The sequence below is a fragment of the Sapajus apella genome, unplaced genomic scaffold (genome assembly GCF_009761245.1).
Source record: "Sapajus apella isolate SASKATOON/1434 unplaced genomic scaffold, GSC_monkey_1.0 scaffold31, whole genome shotgun sequence".
Taxonomy (NCBI): domain Eukaryota; kingdom Metazoa; phylum Chordata; class Mammalia; order Primates; family Cebidae; genus Sapajus; species Sapajus apella.
Genome location: NW_022436971.1, coordinates 16,711,073 through 16,736,850, shown reverse-complemented (window position 1 = coordinate 16,736,850; position 25,778 = coordinate 16,711,073). Strand labels below are relative to the sequence as shown.

The following is a 25,778-nucleotide window of genomic DNA, read 5'->3' as shown; positions in this document are numbered from 1 at the left end:
TAACACATTGAAGAAGATCAATAAATAAGCTAGGATGATAAGTCATCCTGAGATTTTCTTTTAGTTTCCATTTTTTGCACTTTGACATAAAGCTTCTCCTTCATCTTTATGCACACATTGAATTTCCTTCATCATTTTTTCAGAATCCAGATCAGCACTTTTGTTTATAAAATTATGCAAACCAGTACATTACACTACAGCCTAGAAGCCTGGGCAAAGACTGTAAAAATCATTAGAAAATTGCATGACATGACTTTCACCTAGTCAGAGAAACAGATAACACTTCAAATAATTACAAGAAATGTGAACAACTCCAAGAAACTATTGGTGATTCACCTATAAAACAATATTCCCAATTAATCTTTCAAGTTTCTGGATCAGATTAACTGAAAACATCCTGTCATCACAAAGAAAGTTTAAAAACTGGTAACATTTGCATCTGCTCATAATTTAGGATTTTCTTGATGTTACAGTCCCAAAACTAATTAGAGAAACAAACAGATGTTTCAACCAATTTAGGATTGTAACAGTCATCCAAAATTCTCCAATTTTAATATTCTTCAGAATAGCTCATTTTTCTAACTGAATTTGTTACGAAATCTTATAATTTGAATCAATAAACATATTAATTCTGCTTTATTTATTGGAATCCTGCGTAAGATTTGGAAAAAGGTTTCCACTGGGAGTAAAAGTCTAAAAAACAGTGTATGACTGCATGATGCCTACCCAGTTATGACCATGCAAGTAATCAGATATTAGTAATTCAGACGACAAAGTGATATTTCCAGCTAGGGTAATGAGATACTTTAGTAAAGAGGTAAGAGAGACAAAATAATTCATAACTGACTCCATGTGAAAATAGTGTCTACCAATATTAAAAAGCAAAGCCTGTTTTATGGCATCAAGAGTTTATACTTGATATTTTTAAATGTTCAGATAAAAGCACATGAGATCAAATTTTCATAGCTGTTTTAGGTACCACTAATAATACTGTAAGTTGCTGCCAAGTGATGAACTGTCTATGCAATTGTTGCCTTTAAGAAATCTAAAAGTCTATTACATTAATCATATATAGAATGCAAATGTTCTGTAATAAAACTGAATGACAAGCATAGAGAAAGGAGGCTCTGAACTCAGAGTAGATCTATGAATATATTTCTGATTAAGGCAAAATCTTTATTATACAAATTCTCTTAAAAGATTTAATGTTTAAAAAGTATTGAACTGAAGTTCTACAATGTTTAGGATTTAATATTTTTATATCTAAATGCAAATTTGTAAGCAGATCAATTTTTTTAAGCTCCTCTTTTTTCATAGCCACTATTTTCCCAAAAGTTAAAGTAATTTGAGGAGACAAAAGTAGTACTTCACTTAAAAACTATATCATATGAATAGATAACCATTCATTTGCCTATGATCATGATTCTCAGGGCTGAAAAAATGTCCTGAAGTCATTTTTTTTAAAACAACAACAGAAAAGGAAATTCAACCTTTCATTAAACTCTCACTTGTTTTTCTGCTATGGAAGGGGAAAGCAAATGGTATTACATCTTATTTTTGGCTGAACGTGCTAATGATGTTTCTAGTGAAATGCTCCCATCTTGTGGACTTCTTGAATATTGCTAACAGAAGCCACTTCTGCAGCGTGGTCTTACACCAGCAGCTCAACATTATCTTGACATTTGAATTAGCTAGCATTTTTGTTATGTATCACTTTTATTTATTCTTGTATTTTTAAAAGTCTTTAAATATTTTGATTTGAAATTCTGAAATCACAAACCTCTTAAAAAAATCAACTTCAGGAAAAAAGTTAGCTATCCAATCTGTCAAGGCATATGTAATCTTTTCTGGTAAATTTGAGTTCTTTAATAATCAGACTTGTTTGAAAAATATAAATATATACAAATGCTCTTACTGTATTAACTGTAAACCTGCACAGGTAATGTTCTTTTACACATTAAACTTATATTTCTTACATATCAAAACATACATTTCAAGAAACTGTCTGCTATTTGTTTCCAACAATTCCAAACATTGTTGGAATATACTTTTTAAACGTTAAATCTTTTAAAATAACTTGTACAATAAGGGTTTTGAATGATCAGGACCTTGGTTAATATCCCTGAGTTTTTCATGTTGACATTAGAAACACATGACTTTGAAACACTTAGCATTTTTTCTTCATTCTACATTTGCATTAAACACGAAAATGGCATTATGACAGTAAAGGCTGAGGAAATATATTAAAAAGCAAAAGTAAAAGAAAACCTACTGAAAAAGTTACCTAAAAAAATTATAGCCACATGGTAGACATAAAAATGGTATAAAGGCTTAAACAAACAGATGTGCCAGATGTTTAAGTGCTAAATATCAGAAGTGATTTTTTTAAAGCTTTTCACCCAAAACCTAGCACAGTGACTAGACACAATTAGAAATAAATAAAGCGTTTCTTTGAGATTTCATATGTTGCTAAGTTGTTTGCATTTTTTAACGGGAAAGATCACTTCAACACCGTAGAAAAATTTCTACCTGCTACAACATTCACACTCATACATAATAAATTATTATAAATACTCATAGGTACATCAATGAAAAGTTAAATAAAATCTATCTGGAAATAAAAATATTAATTTAGTTCTATATTTCTGGTATCTCAGACCCACTGCCTAGCTGGCAGCTACAGAGAACGGGCTCCTGGCCCCCAGAAACAGACCTGGGAAGCGCCACAGTTACGGCTGTGAGGTCGTAGGTAACTCCTGCTCTCTGCCTCTTAGGGTTATAAGTACAGGTTGAGTATTCCTTACCTGAAATGCTTGGGATCAGAGGTGTTTCAGATTTGGGAGTATCTGCAGTACCAGCTGAGCACCCACAACCCAAAAATCCAAAATCCCAAATGCCCCAGTGAGCATTTCCTTTGAACATCGTCGGTACTCAGTTTCAGATTTAGGGGCTGTGATTTCAGATTTTCAGATTAGGGATATGCAACCTACATTAGATGTAATAATCTAGGTAAAGTGCTGAATCCACTGCATGGCACAGAATGAGGGCTCACATTATATATTAGCTACTCCTTTTATTAGACTGTGCCAAGCATATAATAAACTCTTTGTTTAATGAATGAACACAATTAAAATGTTTAGCACAACAGAACTGGAGTCATCTAAGTTACATGGCCCTTTAAAACAATTCTGACAAGTCTGTAAGAAGAAACTGAGTCTGTAAGAAGAATCTGAAGTGAGAGGAACCCATCTAGAAGTAGCCAATCCAAAGCAACTCCACCAGAATGTAAATTAGTACAACCTCTATGGAAAACAGTATGAAGATTCCTCAAAGAGCTAAACGTAGATCCACCATTTGATCCAGCAATCCCACTACTGGGTATCTACCCAAAGGGAAAAATGTCATTATATGAAAAAGACACTTGCACACATATGTTTATAGCAGCACAATTCACAATTGCAAAGATGTGGAACCAACCTAAGTGCCCACTGACTAAGGAGTGGATAAAGAAAATGTGATTTATATACACCATGGAATACTACTCAGCCATTAAAAGGAACAAAATAATATATTTTGCAGTAATTTGGATGGAGCTAGAGGTCATTATTCTAAGTGAAGTAACACAGAGTGGAAAACAACAACCGTATGTTCTCACTTATACGTGGGAGCAAAGTCATGACTAAGCAAAGGCATACGGAGTAAAATAATAGACTTTAGAGACTCAGAAGGGACAGGGAGGAAGCCTAGGGATAAAAAACTACACATTAGGTACAACGCACACTACTTGGATAATGGGTGCCCTAAAATCTCAGATTTCACCTCTGTATAGTTCATCCATGCAACAAAAAGCCACTTGTACCCCAAAAGCTACTGAAATAAAAATTTTTAAAAAAACACAAAGCAACTTCAGCAGACCATGGCATTGATAAATGGATTATGAATGTAAGAAATCTTAGAAATGCCGCTGAACTCAAAGTTACAGGGAATGCCTTCAAAAACACTGTTGTGATTCTGGCATCACCTGACATAAGGCAGAAACCACCAAGTGTTAGGTGAAATAGAGAGTCATCACTCAGCCTATGTGTACTGAGACGTTCCTATGTGCCCAGCCCAGGGATATGCTTATACAAAACAAAAGAAACATTTTACCCATATTTAAGCCTACAGAATGAAGTACCTAGATGGACAGTACTCTTTTCAAGATAAAGGGAGGCTGCTCATGTCCCACCTGCCCAGCCCATGCCTTCCTTGATCCAAAGTTATCATCAGATTTCCTTACTCTTTGAGAAATACCCACTACTGTCTAAATCAATCACTGGCTAGAAGCAAAAAAATTCAGCAATGTTTAAGAAAGTTACAGTTCATGAAGTATATAGTGTCATTCAGGAGACAGATATTAAAGAAATTGCAATGCAAATATTTTTAAGAAGGTAACTATGGCCAGTGCTATGAAAGAACATACCAGGACATACAGGACTTTTCTAACAAAACCTCGAAGGGGTGGGGGGGCTTGGTAACAAAAGGCTTCCTAAGGTAGTAACATTTAAGATGACACCAGAAGAAGGAGGTGGAAGGGGCCAGAGAGAAGAGCATGTAAAAGGTAAACAGTAAGAGGGAGAGGGAGCCAGAGCCAGGCTGACGGCACTGGGGACTCTAGCAGAAACCTGGTACCTGCATACAGATTTTGACCAATTATATCCTTTTGTCTTTAGAGCCCAATTTGATATGCACAGACCATCATTTGTACTTTATACTATCTATAAGTCAAACTCAGTATTATTCTAAAAGCAACTCATTAGTTGCTCTTCTGCCCATGATATCTTTCCTACACCTAGCAGTCTTCAATGCCACAAAAATTACCCTCCACTCCCTCTCAACCAGAGGTTTATATATCAGACAGTGATACCATGTAGTTGGCAAGAAAACGGAAAGAAGGCAATTTTTTAAATGATACAAAAAATTGTCTACAAACCCATCATTTCATTAAAAAATAAAGACTAAAATGATTCTAAGAAACAAGTATTGCAACAGGGGAGACGAAAGGGAAATCAGACTTATAAATTCTTGCAGATGTTTAGAATAACCAATTTTCTTTAAATACCCTGCAACAGGACTGTAGATGAGGTTATTTACTTCCTAGCTCACACAGAAAAGGCCACAATGTGCTATTTCTATAACTTATCTTTCGTGATTTTTTAAAGACAAGGTTTCGTTATGTCGCCCAGGCTGGAGTGCGGTGGCTATTCATAGGCACAGTCATGGCACACTACAGCCTCCAACTCCCAGGCTCAAGTGATCCTCCTACCTCAGCCTCCCAAGTAGCTGGGATTGGCACACTCTACCATGCCTGGCTCTATTAATCATTTCATCTTTACTGTGGGATAGCCAATTACTTTCTGAACTTTTCATTGACCTTAATTTTTCTACCCAGGTTCATTCCTATTCCCTTCCCACCATGAAGAACTCAAAATATGTTCCCTTAAATCAAGAGAATTCCCTAACTCAGCCCAAGCTGCACTGACACAGCAAATAGACTCTGGAGCACTAGGGTAACAGCTACAAATTTTTCAAGACCCTGCGATGAATCCCCATCTTAGGGTAAAAGCCAAAGTCCTTACCATGGTCCTCCAAAAGGGGTCCATGAATCCCACTGGTGACTCCAACCTGACCTCCTACTCACTTGCTTCACTGCACCCCATCTCACCACATCAGCTCCCTTATTGCTGTTCCTTCAGCATTCATTCCAAGTGCTCTCTGGCCCCGAACTGTTCCCTCTGCTTGGAAATGCTTTCTCAGATACCTGCCTGGCAAACTCCCCTGACTCCTTCAACCCTTGCTCAACTTGTCTCTTCTCCATGAGACAATCCTGACTCCCTTACTTAATGTAGAATCTGCACTACTCTTCATCTCCCTAACTCTCTTCTACCTTGGATCCTTTCCACGGCACTTGCTGCCTTTTAACATGCTAATTATGGATTATATATATTGTTTATTACCCATCACTCTCTGACAGAGTGCAAGCTCCTGGGGCAGGGATCTTTGCTGGTTTTGTTCCTGGATACATGCAAGCTCCTAGAACTGTGCTTGGCCCATAATAGGTGTTCAAGAACTGTTTGCTGAATAAATGAATGAATTTTCACCTTTATCGCCTTAATTTCTTTCACACCTTTGGATTTTGCTAGAAGTCTGGTAACAACAAAACAAATAAGTAGCAAAAGAATACATAAATACATAAAATACATAAAAAACAAAAAATACACAAATAGGTAAACTAAGAAAAAGTCAAACACATCTAGTTTAACGCATTTCACTTTTTTCTCCAAACAACAAAAGTAGGCATGAGTTACAGGTACGTCAAAATAAGCTAAAAAATTCTGCCCTTTATCTTTAGAAATATGAATTGTCCAATTTTCACAAAGACATGGATAAAAATAATTCCAAGCCAGAAATGCACACTGAATGTCAACATTACATCTGATTATGGGTATCTTTATCCAAGGTTTGCAGGCTCACTCTTCACACTCAACTTGGCAAATACACAAATGTCATTTATTTCTGTCCAGATAAAATATGATTTCTATTAGACACTAAAAAATCTTTATTTCAGTATAAACCTGCTTAGTTTTCTCTACTATATGAGGAATTATCATGTAATTTTGCAATTCGATCAGGCTTTCTCTTTAAAAAGATAAAGATATTGATAAAATATTGAACGTCTGCAGTCAAAGCGAGTGTGCCTTGAGAAAAAGATAGAAACAATAATTATATAAAAGATAGTAATTTAATAAATTTTGAACGATGACAACACCGATATCTACAGATAAGTCATATATTACAAAGAATTTTGGTAAAATTCTAAGCTATATATGAAAAACACCATAATAGCATGCAAGAAACAATGTTTGGAATAAATATTCCTAGTATCTCAAGAACTAAAGGGAAAAATTCTCAGTACAAAGGATGGACTTTGTACTACAAAGGAGATGAGGCAACAACTTCCTGTAAACTAACGTTACATTTTTCATGGTATCCACATTCATAACTTGAGTCCACATGCAAAAGAAACAAGCCTGTGCATAACCTAGGCCAAATGACAGTGGGGAAGAAAGGGAAGTAGAGCTAATCATCACCCAGAAAAGAATGGAGAGAGCAAGGAGGTTAGTGTGAGCTACAAGAGACATGAGATGACTAGATGTGATAAAATGAAGCTTAGGAAAGCCTTGGATGAGTATCAGGAGGGTTTATCATAAAATACAGTGTTTTACTATGAGATTGCCCTAAATAATGTATAGAAATACCATTACTTGAGTAATTTAAAAAGAACAGATAGGTCTATTAATGTCATAAATTAGATGTCCGTAGTGTCTGTACGGCAAATTGCTACTTCAATGAAATGGAAAATGGCTACTATTCTGAAACATCTCAGAACTTATTCAAGTGTTCTTTAAACACCAAAATAAAGTATCAAAATAAAGAATGTTGTTATCCTTATCACAAAATAATTCTGACCATATCATCTTGGGTAAAAAATTGAGCAGTGTCAAAAGAGAAATTTAAAACATCATCATGGAAACTACTTAAATTCATTTTTTTTAAAAAAACCACTATCATTCTGCTTTAAGTGGCAGAAATAAAGTTTTGGACTAAATTATTTCAATGGTTGTCCAAAATGCTGCAATAAAAAGTAGACAGAAAATTTTTAGTTTTTATTTTACTTCCTTTCTTCTTACTAAACGTATGTTTAAAAAAAAAAAAAAAAACCCTCAAATGATCCAGACAAAAGCTTTCAGCTCAACACATAATTGCAAGAAAATTACAATAATTGTACCAATTAAAACCATCTTGAATGAACAGTGTGTCATCTTAATGTTCCCGTGGTTTACAGAGAGGTCTACTTAATTCGCTGAAATTGCTTTCTAGTGTTAGTATCAAATGTCATTTGTTAAAAGTTGAACAATTTAGAAAATAATTTAACAACGCAATTTCACCAAACACCAAGAACCAACATTTTCTTTTTCACCTGAATAAAGCAAGCAGATGTGTCATCAAATCGCTATAAAAATAAATGAGGCTTTTTATGGATTAAAAAAATAAATTTTACTACTAGTGTTAAAAACACTATTTTCTGACTGTTTTTACCAAATCAGATTTCTTTAATAAAATAAATGAATATCAATTACACACTGCTGCATTTTGTCAGCTGTAAATAAAACTTTCTATTATTCAAATTATAAGCAACGGCATCAAAGAACTCAATTACAGTTAACTTGAAACATAATAATCTAGAATATTCTCACATACTTTAATATCTGGCTTTTCATTATGTTGATCGAAGTGTCTTCCTATAGTTTTTCATTCCAAATCATCTTATTATATATAATTATTTTAAGTCAATTTCCATGAATTATCAAAGATTGCTTACTATACTTTTTCTCTTAGACTAGCTACAAAATATTCTTTGTAAGTAGTTGTAGGCATTTAAGACATATATATTTATCTCACCAAAAAGAGAAGAAAAGCATCTCAAAATCCTCCAAAATCCAACCCAGCCATGGATGGTAAACCTACCAAATGCCGAAGTTTAAAGTAATGAGTTGGTTTCACGGCAAAGCAAAGTTTCTATCCCTCATTATATCCCCACCGAACACCTCTGCACTTTCCCAAGCTTCAACAATACAGAAGGCACCTAGCAGAGCGCTGACGTGAATGAAGGAGGTCAGGAACACTAAGTGACTCGACCTCCTTAAGTAAGGATCCATGTGAAGCAACTAGCTCTCCTGTGCCCAAGTTTACAAATCTCTTGAAATCTAGAGATATATTCCTGGAGTAACATACTACTCCTGAACAACACCCATTCAGGCTGTCTAAGAATCTCAAGCAGTCACAAATTCCTTCCACTACTGTTTCTTAAGCTATTGCTCCACAGTTCCTAAAGAAAGGCTTATTCTTTTTTCTGACATATTTTTATTTACACACAATTGATAACAATCTCAAGGATAGATGACAGTGTCAAGGAATTATCTGTTTAAATGGGGCTTTATGTATAAATATAACATGCAAAAAATAAAACTCATTGTATTGGTATGAATTATTATGAAGCAGTTAAAACTTTTTTTAAAAGTTAAGTCTTATCCGCTTAGTAATTACTGTCACTAGGAAGCATCCATAATTATACAGCACCTGTATTATAATACAAATGTTTATTCACAAAATAAAACCTAATATTGTACTACAGAATCAAGAGAAAAACTAATCCTGTATCTCACAATAAGATGATTTGTAAACCTCAAAGACCAGATGCAATTTAGTACTACTTCTTAATAGGCCATGGTAGTTACATATCACTGCATCTCCAAGAACACCTACTTGATACAGCACACAGGGTTTAAACCACTAACTAATGTCACATAAATTAAACAGCAAAACCCAGAAGAGCTCAAATCTGTAGACTAATACAACAGCCTCTATAATGCTAATTCTAAAACGAGTTATTTACTTAGAAAAAATTAAATGTGTATATGAAAAACAGGAACTAAAAAAACAGGAAAACCATATACTCTAAGGAAATAAAATACTCTAAGGAAATAAAATACTAAGGAATAAAATGACAATATTCTAAGGAAATAAAAGTTATTTGAAATCTTAGAAGTTTTAATATATAAACCATATAGTAAGGCTGGGCACAGTAGTTCACGCCTGTAATCCCAGCACTTTGAGAGGCCAAGACAAGAGAACTGATTGAGCCCACGAGTTTAAGACCAGTCTGGGCAACACTGCAAGTCCCTGTCTCTACAAAAAATTTAAAAAAGAGCCAGGAGTCTTGGTGCACACCTGCAGTTCCAGCTACTTGGGAGGCTGAGGTGGAAGGATGACTTGAGCCCAGGAGTCTGAGGCTACCGTGAGCTGTGACTGTGCCACTGTGCTCCAACCCAAGTGACAGAGAGAGAGAGATCCTGTTTCTAAAAAATTTAAAAATAAATTTAAAATATTTTAAAATAAACTTTATATACCTGAAAAAGGAAAAATATGTCCAAATGAAGTCACAGATTTTACATGATGGGATATATACCAGTGCTAATAGAACTCCAAAATTATAATGGAATTAATAAGAATGATTAGTTATATCCAGAAGTATACATTTTATACATATTATTTTGTATTGTCTACTTTATATGAGTTTTTGTCTTTTTTTTACTCAACCTAAAATAAAGTAAAATACAAACAGGTCAAAAAAGGTACCTTTCATAGATGGTTTTTAATGTCATTTGATCTGGAATACCTTCAGTCTCCTCCAAATATAATATGAGCCATGAAGTCCGGTATGGCCACTGCTCAGTAAGGTTGATCCAGCTAGCCAGCCTGTCCCAGTTGAAACTAATCTGATTAGCTCTCAGTAATCGCCCTTTTAAAGAATACAAAAACATGTTAAAATTAGTAGATGTGTAATTATCTACTGTAAATGTTAGGTAAAGCATTTAGTATATTCAAAAATATTTTAAATTTCTAAAATTTACCATTTAATTTATACTACAAATTGAAATCTTAGTACTGCCATGGCTTCTAAAATCCAAAGAGCTGCACTAAGTAAAGCTTTTGGGGCTTAAACACAATTTTAATTCTAAAGTAATGTTTGGTTGTTTGGTTTGCCGCTGGTGAAATACACTTCTTCAACCACACACATGCAAGCAAGCATCTTTCAGAACTGTGTCACACAGCTCAACGCCACCACAATCCCTCAACAGAACATCCACTCACCCACAACGGACTCAACCCTCTAAAGGGCTATCTGCTGAGATCCTATTGATGGACTATAACCAGATCCAAATATGCCAGTCCATTCTTGTTTTATTATGGATGAATGGGCAATCCCGCACACTTTCATTTTCACATACTAAGAGTCACCTACGTAAGCAACCTACCAACTGAGTTGTAATGCTTCTCATATTCATTATTTATGTATTTTAAAACAACGCTGCCTATTGCTGGGATTTTCTGAGGACTGAGACACTGTTCTACCACTAGGCATGTGTACACGTAGATAGTTGCAATCCTAAAACTTTCAGAACGGATGCCTTGTTTCGTTGTATCATGCTTCACCATGATTCGGTAGAAATTCTAAGCTGCTGATACTGTTGTTTTTTTAATTTTCAAATACTGTCAATTCATCGTTATCAATTTTGTTTGTATGTAGACTAAAATACCAATTTAGGTCCAATGTGAATTATTCTTTCCCTACTACTAATACAGTTATATAAGCCCCAAAACAATTCTTCCTATATCACCAGGCCCTCACTCCCTCAGCAAATCTGCTCAGACACAGAAATTATGTTTCCATGACTGGATTCCTTTTCCCTGGAAGGTAGGATCTGGGCATATGATGAAGATATGGCTATGTTGGAGATACACACATATTGCTGTGTGAAAAGAGAAAATGAGCACCAAATCCAGAAGCAGCAGTTAAGGGAAGGTTTCCTTAAGAATATAACCACTAAAGAGAAAAAGACAAAAAAGAAAGAAAGAAAAAGAATGTAACCAACTATTAGAACTAAGCTCTGAAGGATGAACCCAAGTTAGTCTGGTGGGAAGGCATGGGGTGGCGAGGATAACGGAAGCAGAGTGAGGACATGTGGACAAAAGGAACAGCAACTGCACAACACATGCATGCAAAGTCATGAAGGAATTGGTAGACACAGAGAACTGGAAAACTATTTTCAAAGTATGAGTAAACAGGCCGGGCGCAGTGGCTTACACCTGTAATCCCAGGGCTTTGGGAGGCCAAGGTGGGTGGATCATTTGAAGTCAGGACTTCAAGACCAGCCTGGTCAACATGATGAAACCCCACCTCTACTGAAAATACAAAAATTACCCAGGTGTGGTGGCAGGTGCCTGTAGTCCCACCTACTTGGGAGGCTGAGGCAGAAGAATCACTTGAACCTGGGAGGTGAAGGTTGCAGTGAGCAAAGATCACACCACTGCACTCCAGCCTGGGGGACAGAGCGAGACTCTGTCTTTAAAAAAAAAAGTATGAGTGAATAAAAATAAATATTCTATCTTTAGAACATATCTAGCCTACAATTAGCTAAAAAATAAAGCAATGTCAAAAGAAAATTCTGAACAATGAATATGTCTGATTTTTTAATCTTCCAAAATAGTCTAATAAAACAAATTTGAAATAAAGTATATTTGATAAAATAAAGCACAATTTTTAATGAGGAAACCACTCAACTAAATACTTATCAATATTTATCTACTAAAATCTCAAATTCTTTCCTGACATCAATCTCTGTATTGCATGGCTTTCCTACAGCAACAACTATTTGCATGGTGTTCAGGGGATAACATACACTTTTGCATACATGGGAACTGGGGATTCAAGAGGCTAAATAACATCCCCAGGACTCAAACCCACATCTTTTGCCTTCAAATTCCATCCTTTCCATTAAGATATATTTCCCTATATACTTCTAACTAATGTTACCCAATTAAATGAAAAATGTCACACACAAAAAATGAAATCAAAATTTCACTAAAATACAGATTTAAATCTGTAAGTTATTTTTCAACAGAGCACTTTTAAGCAATGAAACTAACAGTGTTAGGGGCTTTTAAAAATGGAAATTTTACTTAGAAATGTTTCATGGGCTGAGCTACATTTGATGAGACATAAAAGACAAATATCTCTGATTTAACAAAAGAAAGTCTACTGTATGGTCAAAGACTAATGTTAGAGAAATTCTTATATTTGAAATGTGGCTTTAGGAAGATATTTTGTTTTTATTCTGAAATGTGTAAACATCATTATTTTTAAAATGTGTATCTCAGTATCAACTATTAAATGATGTTACCTTGGTCCTCTTTAGAGTGTCTGAAAATATCTAAATATAATTCAAAATTTGGGGCCTATAAAGCTCAAAGTGAACTACCCAGGGGCTAGTTGATTTTTTGTTTTGTTTTGTTTTTTGAGATGGAGTCTCACTCTGTTGCTCAGGCTGGAGGGCAGTGGTGCAATCCCAGCTCACTGCAAACTCTGCCTCCTGTGTTCAAGCAATTCTCCTGCCTCAGCCTCTCAAGTAGCTGGGATTACAGGTGTGTACCACCACGCCCAGCTAATTTTTGTATTTTCAGTAGGGACGGGGTTTCATTGTGTTGGCCAGGCTGGTCTCAAACTACTGATCTCAGGTGATCCACTCACCTCAGCCTCCCAAAGTGCTGGGATAACAGGCGTGAGCCACGGCGCCCCGCCGGTGGTTAGTTCATTGACATCACTTCCCACTACTCTCTTTTAATCCCCAAAGTGCAACCACACTGGCCTCTAGCTGTTCCTGGAATTCCACCCCAGAGCCTTCACACTTGCTCTTACTCCTGTTAAGATGCTTTTCTCAAGACAGATATAAAACTCAGTTCCCACTTCATTCAGGTCTCTTAGTCATTCAACAACAGTGTCCCAGACATTTTCTGGGTCCTGAGAAAACAGCAATAAGAAGGATAGATAGAAAACCTTTGCCAGGCGGATTTTAAATTCTATTGAGGTGAGACAGACAAAAACCAAAGAAACAAACCAAAAAGTAAATGATGTAGTGAATTAGGGGTGATTTTTTTCTGTTGAGTAAAATAAAGTAGGGAAGGGGTAATGCAAGGCGTACCAAAGATGTCGTTTTATATGAGATGGAGAGGGAAGAGCTTGTAGAAAAGCTGACATTTAAGCAAAGACTTAAAAGGAAGTGAGAAACCCCATTATGCATATATCCAAGGAACAATCTGTACAGGCAGAAGAAATAGCAATTGCAGGAGCCTTTGATGGGAGCACGTCTGACATTTTCAAGGAACAGCAAAGAAGTCCATAAGGGATGGAGGGGAGAATGGTGGGAGATGAGGTCAGAAGGAGGAGGAGATGCAGAAAGGCAGATCATAAAGGGCTTTGTAGGAAACTGTAAGGGCTTAGATTTTTATTTTCAGTGAAATAAGGATACATTACAGAGTTTTGAGGAGAGAAATAACACGACTGGCTTCTATTTTAAAAGAATCACTGTGGCTGCCGTATGGAGAATAGGCTTTAGAGAGAAAAAGACAGGAGTAGAGACCAATTAGACTATTTCCATAATTAATAAAGGTGAGACACAGTGATATATCTGATGAGGGTAGTATGCTAGAAATGGTGAACAGTGCTCATATTCTGGAAATAGACTGAAGACAGTGCTACAGAATTTACTAGTAGATTGGTGGTGATATATAAAAGAAAAAGATCAAGATTTTCTTACTTAAGGAACAGGAAAAGAGTTGGATTAATAGATAGGAAAGACATGGATGGATGAAGTTTGAGTCAGAGAATCAAAAGTTCCGTTGTGGACACATTATGTGTCAGATACATATTGACACCATTAAATGTCAAACAAGCAACCAAAGAGCTACAGGGCTGAAGATACATATTTGACAGTCGCTGGTATATTGATGGTATTTAAGCCTTTCAGAGTAAACACAATCGCCAAGGGAGCAGATCTAGATAGAAAAGGAGAGCTCCAAGAAATGTACATTCCAATGCTAAATGGTAAAGGGATATGAAGACTACCTACCAGTGCAGAAAGAGGAAATCCAGTCGGCGTGGCATTCTGGAAGCCAAAGGAAGAAAATTTTTCAAGGAGGAAGAGTGATCAACACATTGTCAAACACCAATAATGGGGTCAAATAAAATGAGCACTGGCCTGGCCACTGAATTTTATAACATGGGAGCCATTGGTGACCTTGAAAATGCAATTTTACTGAACAGACAGCAAGAGATTATTGGAATAGGTTAGAGAAAACAGAGGGAGATGAATATGAGACACAGGGACAGGCAAGTCTTTCAAGGAGCTTTGCTGAGAAATGGGGTAGTAGCTGGAGGCAGAGGTACAGTCAAAACAAGTTTCTCTTAGGAAGGAAAAAACAATCTGTGTGTTGATGGGAGTAATTTTTGAGTGAGAGGGAGGGCCATCTCCTGTTCAGAGTCTTGTTTTTATCGCCCACATCATTCTGTGACATTATATCATTTGGTCTTCTCCATTAGGAAAGATACTTTATCTTGTTCACTGCTTATCTCCACAATGCCCAGAAATGTTACCTAGCATAATGTAGACACTTGCTACACATTTGTTAAATGAATACATATATGTTGGTAACAAACTAAAACATTCCCATTGTTGAACATAAATAAAGCAAGGCTTGAGAACTCACTTAAAGGAATTTAAGTACAAAACATACTGTAAATATATTAGATACAACTTCACTTGGAATACAGTTCACAGCATGAACCCCAACAACCTAAAGCACAATTTTAGTATAACTATTATAACACAGTTAACACTAGCAAATATTACAAAGTACCAATCAATACCCTGCAAAGAGACATATATTTTACAAACTAAATTACAAGTATCTGTGTGGTTGCCCTGAAGCTATGAGCAAGCAGGAATTCACAAGGCAGGGAGCAGAATTCCATGCAAGGACTTCAGGCACAAGGTAATAATCCTCAATTTTATTGTCAATATTTTTATTCAAAATATCATATGAAAATTAAAACAATAATAGCATATAACATCTGAATTTCAACATTTTAAATTAAAAGTTAATTTATACTCAGTTAAAAAATTAGAATAAAATTTTCTTTATAGCAAAAGAAAAATTAAACTTGAGATGAAGAATAAGATTTTTTAAATCATAAAGTTTTAAAATAACAGTATACAGCTGATGGTTGACAATATCAGTTTTGGCTTTTCATTGTCGAAACTAAAACTGACTTCATTAAGTGTACTTAATACAAATAAAAGGCAGTATTCAGCAATGTAAACATATATACACAATATATACCTTTGGTTTCTGAAATTAAACTGTTTTGTTAATGTTAAAGCTTCTTATCTATCAGAGACAATAAGAGACAAAAGTCACCTGTCACAGAAACAATATTAAGTAATCTTCTCATGGTCTGAGGGCTGATGTCACTGAACCAGTCCTCGGTAACCAACAGTTTTGTAAGATCAAAGGACATCTGGCGGGTGATGGTCCTCTGCATCTGCCTTCTTCGGTAAGTGTCCTGAAACAGCACATCGGCAATGAGAAGGAACCCACACTTCCAGTCCAGGAACTTAGGGGTTTTTGAGATGTTAATAAATGTTTACAACAACAAAAAATCCAAAGTTTTAGTCAAAGAGGAATATTATACAGTAATAAATTATTATCCATAAAGCAGAATCTTTACAAAGCAATTATAAAGTAATATTCACAGCAACTGCATCAGCTGCTATAGTGTAGCTTCAGATACAGTTTAAGTTACAGTTGTACAGTTAGAGGAAGTTCAATGCCTTTAAGATTATAAGTAAGCAGAATTGTGTAAAGAGAATGATATTCAAACTCCATGAAGTCTAACTATTTATAGGAACCCTTAAATAAAGTAAATAAGCCCTTGTCTGATTTTAAGGATTCAGCATTTTGGTTTTTAGGTTATTATTATTAGACAGGGTCTCTCTCTGTCACCCAGGCTGGAGTACAGTAGGGCAATCATAGCTCATTGCAGCCTGGATGTTCTGGGCTGGGGCAATCCTCCCACCTTGGCCTTCTGAGTAGCTTGGACTACAGGCATCCACACCCAGCTAATTTTTTTATTTCTATTTTATGTAGAGGCTGTCACTATGTTGCCCAGACTGGTCTCGAACTCCTGATCTCAAGCGATCCTCCCACTTCAGCCTCCCAAAGTGCTAGGATTCCAGGCATGAGCACTGTACCTGGCCTGATGTTTAGGTTATTTTAAAGTATGTGAAAACTATGTCAAAGGGACAGCCTCTTTATCCTCACATTTCCATATGAACGAAAGGCACTCTACAGCATGGATGGGCCAAAGGAATTCCATCTCATAAGAGGACGAACAGGTACAACCAACCTGTACTCTTGTCTAAGGTCCTGATGCATGGGAAGAATGGATGCAACCATGGGACACCCAAGGGTCCTTGCTGACTGACAGGCAAGAAGTTCAGAATGATCAGCTATATGCTCCTCTGAATTTAATGCTATCAACTGTCATTCATCCCATTAACTTTGCATCCATATCTATACAGGGTAGAGGCATAAAGTAAAACATCCAACTTAATGGTAGGAAACCAGAAAAAAACATAATGCCGATACTAGCCCAACTTAACTGAGCATGAGTGACACTATCACAACTGCCCTGCAAGTGAATATCTTCCTGTTGTATGCATATAGACACATACACAGAACACGCCCCTGTTTCATACAAACAAGATGGGGAGGTCAGGAACAACCAACGTGTTGAAGGAGAAACCCCCAGTGGCTGGGAATAACACAAATCACTATGTGATACAGAAAAAAGAGTGCACATCCCACAAGCACTGGGGAAGGACAGCCAGCAGGAAGACAAAGCCAGGAGTTTTTTCACACTACAAACCTTTCTCTCCTACTGCTATGGCAACAGGCATAGCTCAACCTGACCTGGAATGAATACAGTGGTTCTCAACCCTGGATGAAATCATTTGGCAAGCTTTAAGATCTCAGGAATCGGCCGGGTGTGGTGGCTCACGCCTGTAATCCAAGCACTTTGGAGGCCAAGGTGGGCAGATCACCTGAGGTCGGGAGTTCAAGATCTCAGGGATCAGGAGAAGCACCTGGGCTGAGAAGAGGTTGGGACTCCTACACGAAATACAGTTGTTAGGGTTCTAGGTGCAAACATTCTCTGAAACATGTGAAGCTAAAAGGAAATGCAATGATCATATTTATTTGAAGAGCTTAATGCAATATTTACAAAAGATTATTTATGTGGCATCATCTTAATTTTATTTGTATTCAAATAAACAGCAATACAAGCATATACAGCTCAAAACCAATGGCATCTTACCCGCCTATTGAGGGCTGTCTTGCTACCAAGTTTTGTCATCTCCCCAAGGCTGTTCTGTGAAACTCTTCTGTCAGCATCTTCCTGCATCCCTTAAATAATTTATCAAGAGAGCATCACTTACACTGAAATTCTGTTTGTGAAATAATAACATTTTTCAAGGTAAAAAGGAGAGTCACCATAAAGAAACTACAAAATGATTTCAAACTCTACTTTAGAAGCCTGAGCTTTACCTGTAGTATCTGAGCATGGCACATCCCCATTTGTTGTTGAAGTTACGAGAAATTTTCTTGCATTGCTTAGACCACGACTATTAAGGAACACAGGCAAATGCACGATGTTGCGCATGTAGTCATGGCCATTTATATTCGAATCCCGAAGCACACTATTGAGGTTCTGGTTAATTGCCTTGATGATAATATGTGGATCACTTGCAAAAATGGCAATGAACGGGCCTTTTGAAAACAGAACTCGGACCTGTGGTAGAAGAAATGTACAGCTGTGACATAAATTTTCAATTGTCCAAAATAATAAGGCATCTCTTTGAGATATGTGCTATCCTTTGGTGACTGCATTTCTAAACTACTATTTCTTTTTCATCAAAACTTATTCTGGACAAAAGCAAATTTTACTGACAGCTTAATCTAGGTTTGTCGCCATCTGACACAGATAAAATCTGCAAAGAAAATTAATACTGTCCTTTTTCAGACATTTACAGTCTGCTAAAGAGGTAAATCAACCCACATGAGAAACATTCATGAATACACACGAGTTACTGAGCACACTGGTCTCTGTCCAAAGTTAAATGGCTATTGCTTGTAACATACCTTACAGAGAGCCACTAATATAGTTGCTTTAACAACAGCAACAAAAACTTACAAATTCTGTGGGTTCCTGTGTTATCTTGGATTCTAACCACAACTATCTGCAAAGAAAGGCTGAAGCCACACTGCAGGTTTAAGAGATGTTCTATTCTTTTTTTTTTCACAGTGCCGTTAAGCTAAAATTATTTAAATCTCTTTGTGACTAAACATTTATTCTTGCTATGTTTCTGCATAAAGAATGATTGAGTTTTTACAAAAGAAAAATCACAAAAGGAATAGGAACTACTCAAACAAAAACCAGTTCCATTCTGGTTTTAGATATTTGTGAAGTCACACATTCTCTCAAGTGCTACAACATAACAATGGCGAGTTCTGAGGTGGCGCAAACGTACAGTGTCCAGCATCTGAAGAACTCTGTCTTGCTCACAGGCATCTAATCCATCGATGATGACCACCAGCCTTGTCTGATTCTGAGTGAAGCTGTCAATGGTTTTTGCCATCCTGGCCATCAATTCCACTTCACATTTAAGAACCTGATACAAGAGATGGGAGAAAGGAATTAGTATGATTTTGCTATTATAAATAAACTACCCGAGAAGTGACACAGTATTACTCGAAAGTGGGCTTGGATTAGTTATAAATGCATACTGCAAACTCTAAAGCAACCATTCAAAAAAAAAAAAGTACAACTGATATGTTGAAAAGTGAGAAAATTGAATCATATAAGATGCTCAATAAAAGACAAAAAAGAGTAGAAGACAAAAATTGGAACAAAAAACAGGCCACAAATAGAAAACAGTAACAAATGTGATACATATTAATCCATCTAAATCAACTGTTCTTTGAATGTCAGTGCTCTCGAGACAGCAATGAAAAGAAAGAGATGTCACAGATGACCAAAAAACAAGAGCTAACGGTATGTTATCTACAAGAAACCCAACTTTCAGAAAAAGACACATGTAAATTAAAAGTAAATGAATGAAGATATACCAAGACCAATCAAAAGAGAGTGGGAGTAACTCTATTGATTTCAGAAAGGTAGGGTAGACTTCAAAGCAAAGAAAGTTGCTGGGATTAAAGTGGGGTATTACATAATAATAAAGCAGTTCATTCTCTAAGGAGACACAGCAATCTTAAGCACTTATATATCTAAGAATGGAGAATCAAAATATGTAAGACAAAAGCTGACAAAACTGCAAGAAGAAATAGATAAATCCACTATCACAGCTGGAGACCTCAACACCATTCTACAAAGACAGATGCAGCAGTCAGAAAACCAGCAAGGACACAGTTCAACTCAACAATACCATCAGTCAACTGGATATAACTGACATCTACAGGTACTACAACAACAACAACAACAACAACAAAAACAAAACCAGAATACACATTCTTTTCAAACTCACATAAAGCATTCACCAAGATGGACAACATTCTGGGCCATAAAACACACCATAACAAATGTAAAATAGAAATCATACATACAATGTCTTCCCTCAATGGAATTAAACTAGAAATCAAAAACAGAAAGATAACTGGAAAATCCAAAAATATTTAGCGATTTTAAAACACAGTTCCAAAAAACAAATGGGTCAAAGACAGTATTTTGAACTAAATAAAAATGAAAACAAAACTTATCAACATTTGTAGGATGCAGCAAAAGAACTGCTTAGAAGAAAATTTATAGCACTGAATGCATATATTAGAAAAGAATAAAGATATAAAATCAATAATCTGGCTGGGTGCAGTGGCTCACGCTTGTAATCCCAGCACTTTGGGAGGCCCAGGTGGGTGGATCACTTGAATTCAGGAGGTCGCGACCAGCTTGGGCAACGTAGTGAAACTCCATCTCTACAAAAATTAGCCAGGCATGGTGGAGCACAGCCTGTGGTCTCAGCTACTCAGCAGGCTGAGGTGGGAGGATCCCTTGAGCCCAGTGGGCAGAGGTTGCAGTGAGCTGGGGTTACACTACCACACTCCAGCCTGGGCAACATAGTGAGACTCCATCTCAAAAAATAAATAAATAAAAATAAAATAAAATCAATAAGCTTCCACCTTAGGAAATTAGAAAAAGAAGAGCAAGTTAAATCCAAAGTAATCAGAAGAAAAGAAATAATAAAAACTAAAACAAAAATAAAACAATGAAACCAAAAGCTAGTTAGTTAAAAAGATAAACACAATGAATAAGCCTTGGACTAAGATGAAAGAAGAGGGAACACAAATTCAGAATAACAACAAATAAAAGGCTGTCACTTTAGACCTCATGGACACAAATAGGATAACAAAGGAATACTATGAACAACTCTATGCCACAAATTTGGTAACTCAGATAAACAAACCAGTTCTTTGGAAGACATACTTTGCCAAAATTCACAAGAACAGGCCTATATCTACTGAAGAAATTGAATCAATAATAATCTTTCAAAACAGAAAACACGAGGCCCAGAAGGGTTCACTAATGAAGTCTACCAAGTATTTATAGAAGAAATAATACCAACCCTATATAGTATCTTTCACAAGCTAGAAGCAAAGGGAATGCTTCCTAACTCATTCTATGAAGTCAGCATCACCCTAATACCCAAACCAGACAAAGTCATGACAAGAAAAGCAAACTACAGACCAGTAAGTATCTCATGAGCATAGATGCAAAAATCCTCGACAAAATATTAGCAAATCATATGCAAAATGTATAAAAAGAATTATACAAAACAATCAAGTGGGATTTATGCCAGGTAGGTAGGGCTGGTTCCGCATTCAAAAATCAAGTAATGTAATCCATCATATCAACAGACTAAAGAAGAAGATCACATGACTAGATAAATAGATATAGAAAAAGCATTTGAAAAATCCAACACCCATTCATGGAAGAAACTCTCAGTAAACTGGAAACGCAGAGGAACTTCCTCAACTTGATAATGAACATCTGCAGTTAACATCATACTTAATGGGGAGAACATCTACCAAGATCAGGAACGACGCAAGGATGTCCCTTTTCTTATCACTCCTTTCCAACATAGTACTGGAAGTCCTAACAAATGCAATAAAATTTTTAACAAAGGAAATAAAAGGTATGAAGATTGGGAAGAAAGAAAGCTGTCTTAGTTCACAGATGACTTGACTCTATGTAGAAAATACGAAAGAATCAACAACAAAAAACCTGGGACTAACAATTATAGCAAGGATTCAGATTAACATACAAAACTTGAGCACTTTCTTATACATCAGCAATGAGTAAATCAAGCGTGAAATTAAAAACACAATTACTATCTACATTAGCACTGCAAAAAATGAAGTTGGTATAAATCTAACAAAATATGTATAAGATCTGTATGAGAAAAACTATAAAACTCTTCAAAGAAACCAAGGAAGAACTAAATAAACGGGAAGATATTTCATGTTCATGGATAGGAAGACTCAATACTTGACTTACAGATTTCATGCAATCTCAATGAAAATCCCTGCAAGTTATTTTGTAGTTATCTGTAAGTTGAATCAAAAGTTCACATGAGGAGAAAAAGACCCAGAATAGCCAATACAATATTGAAGGAGAACAACAAAATAGGAGGACTTTCACTACCCAACTTCAGGAAAATAAAGCTAGAGTGATCAAAGAGTGTGGTTTTGGCAAATGAATAGACAAAGAGCAAAGAGCCTGGAAACAGACCTATATGAATATAGTCAATCAATCTTTGACAAGCAGCAAAGGCAATACAATGGAAGAAATAGTCTTTTTAACAAATGGTGCTGGAACAACTGGACATCGACACATCAAAAGAAAAGGAAAGGGAAGGAAGGAAGAAGAGAGAAAAAGAAAGAAAAGAATCTAGACATAGTTCACACTTCACAAAAATTAACTCAAAATAGCTCACAGACCTAAATGTAAAAGTATAAAACTCTAGAAAATAAGAGGATAAAATCTAGAGGACCATATGTTTGGTGCTAACTTTTTAGATAGGACACCAAAAGCAAGATCCATGAAAAAAAGAATAAGCTGGATCATCAAAAACATCTGCTCTGCAAAAGACACTGTCAAGAGAATGAAAAGACAACCCACAGAATGGGACAAAGTATTTGCAAAAGGCATATCTGATAAAAGACCATTATCCAAAATATACAAAGAACTCTTAACACTCAACAATAAGAAAATGAACAACCTGATTAAAAATGAGCCAAAGACCTTAACAGCCAACTCACCAAAGAAGACATACAGATAGCAAATAAGCACATGAAAATATGCTCTACAACATGTGTAATCAGGGAAATGCAAATTCAAACAATAAGATGCCACAGCACACCTATCAGAATGGCCAAAATCCAGAACACCAATAATACCAAACGCTCATGAGGATGTGATGTACAGCAACAGGTAGCCCTCATTCATTTCTGGTGGGAATGCAAAACAGTACAGCCACCTTGGAAGACAGTTTGGTTGTTTCTAACAAAACAAAACACCATACAATCTAGAATAGCACTCTTTTGGTATTTGCCCAAAGGAGTTGAAAACTTATGTTCACCCAAAAGCCTGAACACGAAAGTTTTTAACAGCTTTATTCATACTTGCCAAAACCTGGAAGCAATAAAGATGTCCTTCAGTAGGTAAATGTATAAATGAACTGTGATATATCTGGACAATGGAATATTAGCCATGCTAAAAAGAAATGTGCTGGCAGCCCATGAAAAGACATGAAGAGAACTTAAATGCATATGACTATGTGAAAGAAAACAATCTGAAGACTACACTTGAATGATTCAACTGCATGACATTCTGGAAAAGGCAAAACTATAGACATAGTAAAAAGAACCACGGTAGCCAGGGGTTAGGGAGGAGGGAGAGGGAGGGGTGAACAGGTGTGAACAGGTGAAGCACAGAAGATTTTGAGGGCAATAAATCTACTCTGTATAAGACTATAATGGTGGATACATTATACATTTGTCCAAGCCCATAGTATGTACAACAGCGACAGTGAACCCTAACATGAACTATGGATGCCTGGTGATTATGATGTGTCAACCTAAGTTTGTCAATTGTAACAAATATACTGCTTTGGTAGATAACGGTGCTAAATGGGAAGGCTGTGTATGTGTGGGGGAAGTGGGTATATGGAATATCTTTGCACCTTCCTCTAAAGTTTGCTGTGAACCTAAAACTGCCGTAAATTATAGTCTTGAATGAACAAAGGAATGAACAAATTAACTAAACTAAAATAAATGCAACACTTTAACATTTAGAAAGTATACACCCTAAAGCCCAAATGAGCATAGCAGTGGTAGCATACTCATATTACAATTTTTTCTAATAACCAATGAGTGCTTACTTTCATGAATCCTTCACTTTTCAATTTGTGCAGTTTGGAGGCTGCATTATGGAGGCGTTTTCTTTGGGAATTCAGGAGGGAGTCCAGCACTTGCCACCATGTATGACAGTTCAACACAAAGGCCAATCCCACTATAGACGCAATTGATATGAGGACAGCATTTACAGTCAGATGTTTTGGGTCAACTCTAAATATAGCCAGAAGAATAATTCCAGATACAATGCAGCCAAGGATAAAAAGGAAGATGACAAAAGATGGGAGACAACATGTTTTTTTCCACTTCTTTTTACCTGTAATGCAACAAATGGTTTTAATAATTATTAACATATATATGAAATATCTAGAAAATCCTAACATTATAGTCACAGTATCTGATGAGTCTAATGTTAAAGGTGTGTTTTCATGAAAATAAACTGAACATTCATCCCACCCCCACCCCTGTACACAAAGAAGGAAGGAAGGAAATCCTACCCTGAGTATCTTCAGTCTTGAATACTCGAAAAAGCCTGGTTGCCAAAAAGCCAAACTCTCTTTCACAAGCATCCGAGAGAGTTGCAATCATTTCAGCCAGAGAAGTTTCTCCACCTACACTGGACAGTCTGTTGTAATCTGTAAACAAAAACCTTTAAGAAAAGAACAAATAAAATATTACTCTGGTATGAAAAGTAACAAATAACTTCAATGTATGTCATCTTTGCATCATTTATCCTTTATTTTCTTTATGTCTCTGTCAAAATATTGTTTTTTAAATTCCAAGGAGGGAAAATAATTTGTAATTAGGTAGCTTCCACTTCTAAAATCCTACATAGTTTTCTTAGGAAAAAACAGTAACAAAAGTGAAATGTGCAGGACGATATGAAGTACTTCTGACTAAGGACAGTCGGGGGGAAGTTATGCCAGAATTTAGATGTGGAATATCAGGGGAGATCGATCCAAGATGGCCGTTTAGGAACAGCTCAGGATTGCAGCTCCCAGTGAAAGCGCAGAGGGTGAGTGGACGCCGCATTTTTATTGCCCACAGACTAGGCAATTCCCAGGCGGAGGAGCTCCACTGGTCGCCAGCGTTGCTGTTTCGGCCAGCGCAGCTGTGCCGGCCGGCGCCACTGCTTTGCCCCACGCCATGTGGCTGCTTTGTCGGCGCCCAGAGCAACGGTTCTCCGTACAAAATACACCGGTCCGGGTGCCCTTTTGGCTGGCGATAGGAGCCACAGGAAGTCGCCCATTGGTCTGATTAAAAAGTGGACTGACTTTGGGAGGCCGAGGCGGGTGGATCACAAGGTCAAGAGATGGAGACCATCCTGGTCAACATGGTGAAACCCCATCTCTACTAAAAATACAAAAACATTAGCTGGGCATGGTGGCGCGTGCCTGTAATCCCAGCTACTGAGGATGTTGAGGCAGGGGAATTGCCTGAACCCAGGAGGCAGAGGTTGCAGTGAGCTGAGATTGCACCATTGCACTCCAGCCTGGGAAACAAGAGTGAAACTACACCGCCTCAAAAAAAAATAAAAAAAAAAGAAGACTGAGCAGGGAACCAAGACAGTAGATTCCAGTGCAAAAAAAAGCCCCACGAATCTCAGTGCCACTGCTTAAGCCAGCACAGTGAGTTGTCGCACAGGAAAAAATACACACCTTGGCGCCTCTTTAACAGGCAACTGGAACACCAACTTAAAAAAAAAAAAAAAAGGCTCTAAGGCAGGGAGCCAGGCGATCAGGCTCGGCTGGTCCCACCCCCACAAAAGAAGAGCAATCAGAAACTCTCTGGAT

At 36.7% G+C, this 25,778-nt stretch overlaps 1 protein-coding gene across 12 annotated transcripts in view; it reads right to left on the bottom strand.

Moving 5' to 3' along the window:
* The window catches only part of KIDINS220 (kinase D interacting substrate 220), a 120,802-nt gene that overhangs the window by 34,590 nt on the left and 60,434 nt on the right, over positions 1-25,778 (bottom strand). For all 12 annotated transcript variants that reach the window (XM_032294209.1, XM_032294207.1, XM_032294211.1 and 9 more), the window contains exons 16-22: positions 24,483-24,634; positions 24,012-24,301; positions 19,089-19,229; positions 18,106-18,349; positions 17,876-17,964; positions 15,919-16,063; positions 10,240-10,402 (exon numbers count right to left, since the gene is read on the bottom strand). In XM_032294209.1, the coding sequence (XP_032150100.1) occupies positions 10,240-10,402; positions 15,919-16,063; positions 17,876-17,964; positions 18,106-18,349; positions 19,089-19,229; positions 24,012-24,301; positions 24,483-24,634 (1,224 nt within the window). The remainder of the gene's footprint in view (positions 1-10,239; positions 10,403-15,918; positions 16,064-17,875; positions 17,965-18,105; positions 18,350-19,088; positions 19,230-24,011; positions 24,302-24,482; positions 24,635-25,778) is intronic.